Source organism: Hylobates moloch, unplaced genomic scaffold, assembly GCF_009828535.3.
Source record: "Hylobates moloch isolate HMO894 unplaced genomic scaffold, HMol_V3 SCAFFOLD_5, whole genome shotgun sequence".
NCBI classification, from domain to species: Eukaryota; Metazoa; Chordata; class Mammalia; order Primates; family Hylobatidae; genus Hylobates; species Hylobates moloch.
Genome location: NW_026652280.1, coordinates 45,893,580 through 45,906,335, shown reverse-complemented (window position 1 = coordinate 45,906,335; position 12,756 = coordinate 45,893,580). Strand labels below are relative to the sequence as shown.

At 36.9% G+C, this 12,756-nt stretch overlaps 1 protein-coding gene across 7 annotated transcripts in view; it reads left to right on the top strand.

Moving 5' to 3' along the window:
* Positions 1-12,756, top strand: part of ASXL3 (ASXL transcriptional regulator 3) — a 178,013-nt gene that overhangs the window by 149,641 nt on the left and 15,616 nt on the right. For all 7 annotated transcript variants that reach the window (XM_058438505.1, XM_058438506.1, XM_058438500.1 and 4 more), the window contains 2 exons: positions 6,333-6,429; positions 8,639-8,744. In XM_058438505.1, coding sequence (XP_058294488.1) covers positions 6,333-6,429; positions 8,639-8,744 — 203 coding nt within the window. The remainder of the gene's footprint in view (positions 1-6,332; positions 6,430-8,638; positions 8,745-12,756) is intronic.

Below are 12,756 nucleotides of genomic sequence, written 5' to 3'. Positions count from 1 at the left end.
TTCACGGCAGTTTTCTACATTTCATGCCTAAGTCAAAAAATTCTTGATATCAACCTTGCCTGCCCTCTTTCATATCACACATTTAATCTATCATCAAATTATGCTGGCTCAACCTTCGGGATGTAATCAGAACCTAACCGTTTAACGCTGCCTCCAGTGCTATTACCCCAGTCCAAGCTACTATCATTTTTTTCCTGGATTATTGAAAACCCTATATACTAGTGTTCTTGGTAGATCTTTATTTGCTAAAGCTATGCTGTCTAGTACAATAGCCACTAGCCACTTGAGGCTTTTGAACACTAGAAATATGGCTCACTAGAATATGAAGTGAGATGTGCTATTAAAAAGATCCACTGGATATTGAAGAATTCGTATTCAAAGAGAATGTAAAATATCTCTAACAGTATTTTATATTGAATATATGTTGAAATAATATTTTCGATAGTTTGGATTAAGAAAATGCATTATTGAAATTAATTACGTTTCTTTTATTTTTTCCAACATGATTAGTAGAAAAATTGAAATCACATATGTGACTCATCTTTATATTGCTATTAGACAGCAGTACTCTAAATATTTTTCTAAACACAGCAGTCAGAGCTACCCTTTGGAAATGTCAGATCTTATCGTTCTTTGGACCAACACCCTCCAAAGGCTTTCCAGCCCCCTCAAGAGAGAAGGCAGTCTGTATAGTGGGTGACGAGGCCCAGTGTGATCCTGTCCCCTCCGCTCCTCTTCCTCCCACTTTCTGCTCTCTAGCTCCAAGGGGCTCCTTGCAAGCCCCACCTGAGGGCCTTTGCATTTATATTCCCTTCTCTTGGCTAACTCTTCGCCATCTAGCTGTGTGGCTTGCTTTTGCATTTCTTTCTGCTCAAATGTCTCTTATTAATTCTATTAGAATGGCTCATCCTGATACCCTATCTAGAGCCGCAATCATCTTCCCTGCACATACGTAATGTGAATATTTTCTTCATGTTTTGGCTTTACTTTGAATGACTCCTCGTTGTCTGTAGAATGAAATCCAGATTGCTTAGTATTTCTCGGTGTACCGTTATTATTTAGCCACTTTCTAACTCCATCACTCACTGTTCTCAGCAACTCTCATACCATGCAGTTAGAATCACTTGTAAAAAACACAAAATAAGAAAAAAGTGGTTTAGAAAATAGAAGTTTAAAGGATTATTATTAAATGTAAATATGTTCTTGCACTGAATTAACATTCATTCTTCTTCAAACATTGTATGATATGCAAGGAGGAAAGTTTATTTAACCCTTTGAATTCCAGTTGGCACCCATTCCTTAAAATGTATGTTAATAGTATCCATACCAAAGGCAAATGATATACTTACCAAGAAAGAGTATAAATCTTTATAAAAGTATCTCTATGTGAGTAATTTTTCTTTATTAGTGTTTATTTTCCTTTGGAACAAAGATTATTATCAGAGATTTTTCTCCTCCTAATGAAATAGGAACTATAACTTATCAATAGTTAGATACTTCATTATGAGACAGGTGATTTTGGGAATGAACATTTCTATTTTGGCTAATCAGGAAAACACATTGTAACTTAGGAATAAATAAATCTTTCAGAAATGTTTATTGTTCCAGTTCATTCAAATATATCTTTTGGACAATATTTCTTAAAACCCATAAAATTAATAGTGTATTTAAAATATTTTATTGGCATTTATTTCCTAAATCAAATTCAGCACTAGTATTTAATTGTACTGTCTGTTACAGCCTGGGGATCTGGCAGTTAAAATTATTTTTCTGTTTAAAATAAAAATATTTTCCTCCAGGGCTGGCTTTCATATTCTTGAATGTGTTTATGTCACACTGCCTTGCATTTCCATGTGCTGAGATCTCGAGAATCTGTCAGAGCTAATCTGGATCTGGTATTTATTTGTGTCTTAAAATTATGCTGAAATTTTAATTACTAACTAATCATGCCCCTGGCTTGGTAGAATATATGAAACTAAACTTCTGTATATCAGCTACTGGAGTTAAATTTTAAATCCTCCACTACTCAAAGCAAGGGCAGTACAATAAACTTTTATTTACTATCTGCAAGATGCTAAGTGTTACACTGACTATAAAAGTTTATAAGGCAAAATCTAAGTCCTCAAATGTAGAATAATTCTAATCCACTGTGCCTTCTATACATGTGCTCCACAATGAGTATCTCTCTCTACCTCTTCAGAGAACTTGCCTTCCACCTATTAGTCCTAATTGAAATCTATCTGTACAATATGAATACCTTTTCCCTTTTAATCTTTCTAAATTGAGTTGCCATTTTCTCAAGGTGCTGGAATCACAAGGACATCTATTCAAAGTTAATATTTGTAGAAAAATTTCAGACTTCATAGAGGCATATCATTTATATGACTGTCTTGTCCTCATCCTTATTGTCTTTACTAAAACTTAATAACATTCTTGAAGACTTGTACTCAAGGTTAGCCATCATTTAATCCACCCCATCTCCCAGAATCATCCTGAGCAACTTTAATCTCTCCTGAAATGTTCTCCCAATGACTTTACCTTCTTATTCCTGAAGACCTTTACCCAGTCATAAATATATCTCATATTTGTCTTTCTTTTATAGCCTTTTACTGAAATACTCCGATACTCTTTCTAGCAATGTCTCAGTTTCATTTTTCCTTCTTTCTTCTGTTACACAGCTACCACAGTCATCTTTTTAAACACATACCTTTTAGATATTTTCCTTGGCTTCAAAAATTTGATACGTTTCCCACTACCTAGAGTGGTGCTTCACAACTTTCCACCATCATGGCTTATATTGAACAAGGTAATAAATATGCATGAGTAAACTGGGGGGGGGGAGACTTGGACCTGGAGGCCACTAACCTGGGGCCTATGGTACATTTACTGGGCTGCTCCCATGTAGAGCATGAAGCCCAAGCTCTTTAGGTTTGGTGTCTTACTTAGGAACCTCCTCAGCTCTTTCCTCCCGAAACAGGGCCTGGAAGAAGAACTGGAGGACAGGTAATTTTAAAGCCAAAGCCAAGGGTTAAATAGGGTGAGACAGGGAGGAGAGAACCCCTTTGGACAACTGTCGCTTATTTATTGGAGAAAATGTGTAGAATGAGCCACAGAACTGTTTCACAGGAGGACAGCAGGAGAGTGAAGCATTTTTCTACAGTCTGTTGTCTCTCATGAATTGGGAGTTGCGCCCAGGGACAAACTCTGCATCTCCAGGGGTACCTGCAGGGGAACTTGAAGCTCTTTTTGCTTCAGAGAAAGTCTTAGAGTGTTTGTTATAGACTTATGTTGGACCTAAGTGAATTGAACTGTTTACCGTTTGCTCTGTACTCATGTAGCCAAGATGATATAAAGTGGAGTATCAGAAATGTTTGGTGTAGACTTCCTCTTGTACCACTCAGATCTTGTGCTTCACGTTAAGCTCCCTCTGTCTTTAACTTTTTTTTTCTATCCAAGCATTTATTATTATTTTTTTTTAATTATACTTTAGGTTTTAGGGTACATGTGCACAATGTGCAGGTTTGTTACATATGTATCCATGTGCCATGTTGATTTCCTGCACCCATTAACTCGTCATTTAGCATTAGGTATATCTCCTAATGCTGTCCCTCCCCCACCCCAACCCCACAACAGTCCCCAGAGTGTGATGTTCCCCTTCCTGTGTCCATGAGTTCTCATTGTTCAATTCCCACCTATGAGTGAGAACATGCAGTGTTTTGCTTTTTGTCCTTGCGATAGTTTACTGAGAATGATGTTCTCCAGTTTCATCCATGTCCCTACAAAGGACATGAACTCATCATTTTTTATGGCTGCATAGTATTCCATGGTGTATATGTGCCACATTTTCTTAATGCAGTCTATCGTTGTTGGACATTTGGGTTGGTTCCAACTCTTTGCTATTGTGAATAGTGCCGCAATAAACATACGTGTGCATGTGTCTTTATAGCAGCGTGATTTATAGTCTTTAACTCTTTAAAAAGTAACTGGTCATAATACTAATATATTGGAAAGAAGAAAAAAATGAAAATAACAAGACTTATGACCAGAGGCTTAGTGGATCAGCTATAGGCTGTGCCAGTCTCAAGCTGGTTTTGAGGATGTGGTTGTAGCTCATCATCTCCCTCCTTCGTTACTCATTTCTGATTTTCTCACTCTTAGTTGGCACTTCTACTAGAAGTGGCCCAGACCACCATCCCTGATTGCCCTGTCAGGATGTCAATCACCAGGCACGAATAACACCAAGAGATGTCCCAGGGAATCCCCAGCGTTCCTAACACCCTTCTGTCCATCCCTTCCCTATTGCAGCAGTCTTATTTCCTCATGATGGTTAGGGCTGATTGATTATCCTATCTGTCTCCTTTGTTTGCCTACTGGTCCAACAGAATGAGTAATACAAAGTAACCAGACAAAGCTTTGGCTACAATGGGGCCCTTACATTGTCCACTAGTGCAGTTGTTCTCAACTAGGGATGATTTTGCCCCCAAAGGACATTTGGCCATGTTTGGAGATGTTTTTTGTTGTCACATCGATAGGGAGTTGCTCGTGGGATCTACTGGGTAGAGTTCAGGGATGGTGCCAAACATCTGACATTACACAGGACATGCCCCCACTAAAAAGAATTATCTGGCCCCAAATGACAATAGTGCCAATCTTGAGAAACCCTGCTCTAATTGAAGTGATTCACCGTTGGGAATCTGGACTTCTAATCCCACAGAGACTAGAGCTATGGGGACAGAATGCATGCAGTCTGCAAGTGGTTGTTTGGGAATGGTAGTGCAAATGTTCTTTCATTCTGCCCCTTAGTTCCCAGATCCACGTAGTCTAGCCATTGGGAACATAGCACCAAACAGCATCCATTTGGTTGAGTGCATAAACCACACTGCAGAGGATAGTGTCCTAGAGTTATCCAGTCAAAGGATGGGGAAGCTGAGACATTCATTCATATATCAGGGCTTTGGTAAACCTATGAGGTGGGACATTGGCATGGTGATGTAACTGTACATTAGTCATGCTGAACTCAGGTGGGTGAAAAGGGCATACAAGGACCAAAAGTATCTGTTCTATGTAGAATATATTCAGAATATAAATACAGGGGATTTTTCTTTATTGCCAGTGAATTTCCAGCACCATACAAGTGCCCTGCACATAGGTTCATATGAGTGGCTTAACAAGTATCTGTTGAATAAGATGAAATAATTGAGCATGAGTAAACAATAAATCAATTACTAAATGAAATCTTGCCTGAAAATTTTCAAATGTATTGAATATTTTAGTGTGGTTACCAGTGCCATCTTAAATGAAGACCCTCATGATCTCGAATCTGTGGCCTCCCTATAGATGTCACAGCGTCAACAATAAGCATATCTTGCATTTGTTCTCAGTGCCTCTCTTTGCTGGCTTTGATTAGACATTATCCAGCTTAAGATAATATACTTGCTTTTTATGTTCAATATTCTCCTTTGCTCCTGAATGATGATTGAACTGAAACATTCATGAAGGCATTATTTGAGTTAAACTTTAAAAGAGTGATAGTATTTCAATAGGTGAAAATGGAGTGTAGAGAAGATCAAAAACAAACCAAAAAATGAGGATAAGAAATCTCCAAATGTGTTTTCAGGTAATTATAATTAATTAGTGCTTAGGATATATGAATTCTATATGTGGAAGTAACAGGAAATCTTTGAAGATCTAGTTGGGGTTACAGTTTGCCAGGCCTTTTAGTACCAGGTGAAAGCATCTTCACACCTTCATAAATGCCCCAGTTACTGATAGTTCATTATGTTCTGCTTCTACAGTAATGCTCATGCTCGTTGACAGTATACCTTATGCTTTTATCTCTAACCATTCTGTCCAGATCCTCTTAGACTCTCATGAGGCTGCATCAGGTTCTTCCTACACTCTCATGTCCACATACATAGATTCTCCGAGCTTTTACATTTTGAACTTAATTCTCACTCACCTAATGCTTGACATTGTTTAACTTGTTATGTGTTTTAAATTTACTTACCAACTACGTAAGAAGCCAGCCAAGGACAACACTAATTATTTCTGTCTCTTACACATCAGCAAGCAGAATGCATATGTCTAATCTCCTAGTATTCATCCCAGGAGACCAATCTTTTGTTGGGTCCCTTTCCTCTCCTCCTCCAACCCTGCACATGCTCTCGCTGGAGCTCCTGCTCTCTCTCCCTTCTCCTTTCTCTGTCTCCTTCCCCCTTCCTCCTCCTCACACATACACTGCCCAACACCACTCAGTTTTTGCTTCTTTCCTGCATACTTTTGCTTTGAGTTATTCCTGATGGAACCTTCTTTTTGTCGACTTATTTTCCTAGATGGGAAGTGATGGAATTTTACGCCTCAGTACTTCAGCTCTAAATAATGAATTCTTTGCATATGCAGCACAAGGGTGGAAACAGCGACTGGCAGAAGGTAAATTTGTATTTTCTATTATTATGTGACATATTGGAGTACACATACGGTACTGAGCTTTGTACCTTTCTCTGATTTCTCAGTCTTTTCCCCGCCACAGTACACTTTAATTTAGTAAAATAACTCATATCCCTTTCCAAATGAGTTCACTAATTCTTTTGTTATACTTGACATTATTGAGGTCAGATATTTTTGAAGAAAGCATTATTTTATCTTGGACATCATAAAATTTTTGATGCAGCAACATTTTCTTGGGGATGGTAATTTTAATGACATTGTTTGATCCATTATGCATTCTCTTAAGCATCCTGGCACCTAAAGAAACTTCTTTTAATGCTCTCTTCCCCGGAAGTTACTGCTTCACCTTATCCTTCCTTTAATCACCAAGTTTCTTGAAAGACTACAAAATGCCCAATGCTACTGTATTTTTCCTCTTTACACACTCAAACTTTATAGTCAGGGGTGGGCCCACTCTACACAACTGAAATATTCCTCCTAGAGAAGAATACTAGCCAGGCGTGGTGGCTCACGCCTGTTATCCCAGGACCCTGGGAGGCCTAGGCAGGCAGATCGCTTGAGCTCAGGAGTGACCAGCAGCCTAAGCAACATGGTGAAACTCCATCTCTACAAAAAATACAAAAATCAGCCAGGCATGGTGGTGCATACCTACAGTCTTCAGCAACTAGGGAGTCTAAAGTGGATGGATCACCTGGGCTCAAGAGGTCAAGGCTGCAGTGATTGACCTACTGATCATGCTACTGCACTCTAGCCAAGGCAACAGAGTGACACCCTGTCTAAAAAAAAAAAAAAAAAAAAAAAAAAAATTACTAATGGCAAATTCCAATTTCCTGTTCTCAGTCCTTACATTTCAAGTTCCTTCATCAATATCTCATTTGTTTTTTCACTCCATCTGACTTTAAACCATCTACTTTAGATTTTAAAAACAGATTTTAAATTATTTTTCTGGGGCTACGTTTCTGCCAGCCCTTGTTCAGCTTTCGTCAGGATCTCCTATTCTTCTATCTGATGCCTCCAGCATTTTCTTTTCTAATCATAGTATTCCCTAAGCTGCCTCATTCACCACCTTGGTTTTAGCTATTGCCAGCGTGCCAAGAATTTTCAAATCTGGCTTTCACCCCCTTGCCTAATCCCCCCACTCCTTCCCCAGTGTTTTATTTTCAAATGCTTAGCAGATCTCACTAGCTAATAACAGGCACTTTAAACCAAGATGCCCAATATTAAATTCACGAGCTTCTCTTCCCTCTCTACTCCTTCTTCTGTTTCCTCTATTTCTGTAATGTCACAACTGTCCTCATAGTTGCTCAGTTTAAAACCTTACTGATGACTTTGACTCTCTTCCTTTTCTCCACACCTATCTGGTCATGAACTGTTACTTGTACTTGACCCCTCCCTCTTCAACATTCCTGTTGCTACTGGCCCAGCTGTAATCTCCACCTTTCCTGTGTGGTATTCAGTAGTCCTATAGCTGCAGTCCTCCAATTTCTTCACTCTGTTGTCAGACCTGTTTTTCTACGCAGCTTATTTGGCCATATTCCCTCCACACTGAATGCCACCAGAACCTCCCTCTGTCTCTCATAGAAAAATGAAGAACTTTCTTTAGAACATCTGTTGGGTAATTGGCCTCAGCTTTTATTTCCCATTTTATTTCTTCCTATGTTTTACTCACAACTGGCCACTCAAAAGATCATAAATATATGGATTTGTATCTCTGTGCCTTGTGACTTAATTACTTTATAAAAGCCTGAGCAACCTTCAAAATCCAACTCAAGAGTCAGCTCCTATATGTGGTCCTCCTTAATCGACCTAGGCAGCATTAAGCGCTTTACTTTCTATATTTCACTACATTTATTATTATGACCTATACAGGGTTTTATACATTGTATTATAGTCTATTTCCAGCAGACTGATTTCCTTAAGGACACTGAATATACACTCTTTTATTTGTAGCCCCTAGCAGGTAATACATTTGCTAAATGCTTTAGCGTTCTTGTAAAGCATTTAGCTTTAGCATTTTTATGAACATCTTGAGTGATGTTCATGAAAAGAGAAGATGTAGAAATGTTATCATTATTTGTCCTTGTACTTTTCAAGATCCATAAAAGTTTACTCAGATGAATTACATGTTTTCTTTATTAATTGGCAAAAGATGTGACCACATTTATTCAATACATTAGCATTTTCTTTTTAGGAGAGTTTACCCCAGAAATGCAGTTGCGGATAAGGCAAGAAATTGAGAAGGAAAAGAAAACAGAACCTTGGAAAGAAAAATTCTTTGAGAGGTTTTATGGAGAAAAGTAAGTACTAGAGTATTTTTTCTCATTTCTCTGAGAAGGAAATGAAAATGTAATTCTCTGCGTCACATAGCACACTCATATGCTGTAAAACTTAATAAACCTGTGATAAAAGGCAATAGTCTCTCAGTGTAAGAAATTGCAGATGAAATCATAGTGGGATATCAGCACTTAAATTTTTAAAAAATGCATTTTCAAGGGTTTATAACTTGTTCGTGAAATTTTATTTTGGGCTGAAAATAGCACATAAAATCTTAAACTAGTCACTTTTGAATTTCTTAATAGATATGAGTAAAATTCTCCTGTTTTCAAGTATGTTCATGAATTAATGCTTTATAGATAAATAATTTTAGGCATGTATTTAATTCTCACACTTTTCTAAAATTATTGACTGTGTCTAATGCATTTTAATCTTTGTTTAGTCCTTGTTTTGGGGAGACCCTGAGATGTTATCTTTTGCTTTATCTTCCTCTTCAAATGTAATCTGTCTTTAATTTATTATGTGTATGTGTGCTTCTTTTTTTAAGTAACATGAGCGTTTACATCATAGCATGGTAGCAAATGAACTAACCCTGAAAGCAGTTTCACCTTTGCCTCATGTTTAACAGAGGCACATTCTGCTTTGGCAATATTAGTGCCTCAGACAATCAGATCCCTAAAAAAGGAGGGGTTTAAGAACTTACTATTGACAGTCACTTCAGATCCCCCTTAGAGGAACTTATGCTCCAGCTCCCACATGCAAATCAATACTTGAAAATTTTTATTTTGTGTAAAGGACATAGGTGGTTGCAGGTAACACGACCTATGTCATGTGATCTCATTTTACAAAATTACACTTGTAAATGGGGAAAAGAAAGACATGCCAGAAGGAGTCTCATGTGAGAGCTCTTCATGTAAAGAAATTAGATACTTAACAGACCGCTTGGAGTAGGGTGCTCAGAATATGCTAGCCTCCATGAATTGTCCTAAATGGCAGTCCCCTTGAGTAGGAAGGCCTGTTTTCAATTGCTGTGCCAGGGTATATATATATTTTTAAGCAAAGCCAAATAGAGATAATTAATGTCTTTTCTCAAACATTAAAAATGTGATAAGCTAGTTATATGTCTTCACATGAAGTCACCAACAATATCACTCAAGCCTGCTTGCATCAAAATCTAGGAGTTGAGCCCAGGAGTCTGTGTTTTAGAAGCTTTCCAGGTCAAGCAGGATTAAGAACCCTGGAGAATAAGATTAAAGACCACTTAGGAGCCTTCTTCCCTCTCCTTTTGCCTGTGAAAGAAAATGCTGGGAGCTCTCTTTTTGGTAACGGCAGAAGCATAACTGAGATAGTACCTCCAAAGCATTGGTTCTTAATTTTTTAGTGATAGACCCATCCCTTTATTAATTTAATGTATTTATCTAACATCTCCTCTGTGCCAGACACCCTCCTGGATGCCAGGGATGCAATTGTTTGTAGGACTACCTAAGCTCTGCTCCCAGAGAGCCTCAGTTCAAGGGTCCTAAATTACAGAGAGCTTTCTTTCATGCAACAAATAATCATTGAGTATACACTGGCTCTAATATGTTTCTAAGAGCTTTGCAAATATTTCATTTAATCCTCCCAATAATTCCATAAGATGGATACCATTATTCATATTTTTTTTTTAATTAGGAAGCTGAGGGAAAGTGAAGCTAAATAATTTTCCCAGGTTTATAACAGTGAGGTTAAGTAACTTGCTTGGGGTCTTAATCCTGCAAATCCTTCTCAGAAAAATCCACACACATGCACAATTTTTGCATGAAATTTAGGGGCTTTCCGGATTCCCTTGGATATCAGACCTAGGGCCCCTTCCCTAGAAGGTGACAGCTACGATATTATTAATAAACATGACCCCCTCATTGCCGTCACCAAGCTCTGAATACAAAACATGCTTCTACTTAGCCCTTTTTTTGCTGTGGTTTATCAGTAGCTTTTGTCCTCTCACATCACTGGACTTGTCTCTTGATCTTTTTTATCTTTCATTACATATTGCATGGCAGATATATTTTAAACATTTCATTGACTGCCCTTCTCATTTTGTTGCTCCCAGGTTATCTTTATTCCCCTACCACCAGACAGTTTTTAGTTGACTGACACCACGTGCCTTTTCATTGCTCTAAGCTTTTTCAAAAATGTGTCTAAACATTCATACTAATGTCCAGTTAAGATGTCTGATTTAGTTTCCAATTTTTTTAGATATTTATTATGATTCTCACTTGCCTAATCTCTTTGTAATATAATATTATTCTATATTTGGTTTACATCACTTGTATAAATGCTAAGTATTACAGGGCTTGGCTTGTGAACTTGTGTGTAGATTTCTGGAGGCCAGGGTTTTCCTTTGCGTAGTATGGGGAACTGTGAACATCTTCCTCCTATGCCTTATGCAATCTTAAATCTATTTTTCCATGAAAATAAGAAAATGTTGACATGGGCATATTTTATACAGTGCTGTTGTACATATACACTTACCTATATGTATATTTAATAATATTATTAACCAACTAGCAGAAATTTGGCTGCCAGTGGATAGATTTCTGAATGTTACATACTTATTCTAGTATCAATGATACCTCTGCTTGAGCTAGTCCCAAGGAACCTTATTTCTTGCAGATTATTCTGCTTTAAATTTATCTGTAATGTCGTTTTTCTGATACTCTCAGTATAGTATAGTTAAAGATTGTAGCTTTGTTTGAATTCATCTTAGAGAACATTGAAAGGAAAGAGAATATTTATGAAGGCAGTATTTTCTACCTTTTCAGAGATTTCTGAATTTAAATAAAGAAGGCAATGGCCAAATACCCAAAAACCGTATTCAGCGTTATTTCCCTTTCACATTGAGGATTTTTAAAAAGCAAAGGTTAAAGTGGTTTTCACTGAGGTATTGTTTGCATCAATGTTACCATGACTATATTTCTTCACTTAAATGTGCTTTTTCCTCTGGAAATGTTCTCTCTCCTGCTTATCTTTCTCATTGCCTGTACCCTAATTTAACTTCATTTAGAGCAGCATATTTCTCTACCATCTGATGCTGACAATGTAAAGTATATGATAGAAAACAGTGATTTACAATACCCTTGATTGTAACTCTGATTAGATTTGCCTTAAGACCTGAACATCATGCTCAATTATTTCTTGATTTTCTATACCTATCATGTATGGAATATCTTTACAGTAAGAGATCTGCATAAAAGAATTTAAAAGTCTTGCTTCACAGAAATGTAAGCTGGTGGAATAACTTTGATAACCCCAAATATGTTGTTATTCTTTAATGAAATTTGCATGTTGTCTTAGGTTAGATAGTTAGATGCCAAAATAAGGTGATTGAGTAATACTTCTTAGATTAGTTTAAGAAAACCAATCTTTGGAACTCATTTCAATTTCAGAATTTGATGAATTTCATTCATCTTCCGTTGATCTTAATTTCTTGGTTCTCTTGTATCCTCCGAAAACTATATAATTTTCTATTATAAGAGCATCTTTCTGCTTGCGGATTTAAAAAATATATATTTTATATGTTATTTTGCTTTTCTGCTCATATTTTCTAATACTTTGTTGTGTGTAATTTTCTTATTCCTTTATTAACACTTGGTAAGGCTTGTATCTCCTTACTTTACAAAATAAAAATCTAGACTGTTCTTAACCAGCAGTAGAGTTTTAGTTGAGATTATAAAAGCAGCAAAGAAGCATCATCATTATAAACTGGTTTACATAAATTAAGCATGTTAGTGATTATAAATATTTTCTAATACTTTGTTGTATGTAATTTTCATATTGCTTTACTAACACTTGGTAAGGCTCATATCTCCTTGCTTTACAAAATAAAAATCTAGACTGTTCTTAACCAAAAGCAGAGTATTAGTTGGGATTATAAAAGCAGCAAAGAAACATCATCATTATAAACTGGTTTACATACATTAAACATGTTAATGATTATAAATGTAATTTGATGCATTTACTTCTATTGAATACTACATTCATGAGAGATCCCAGTTG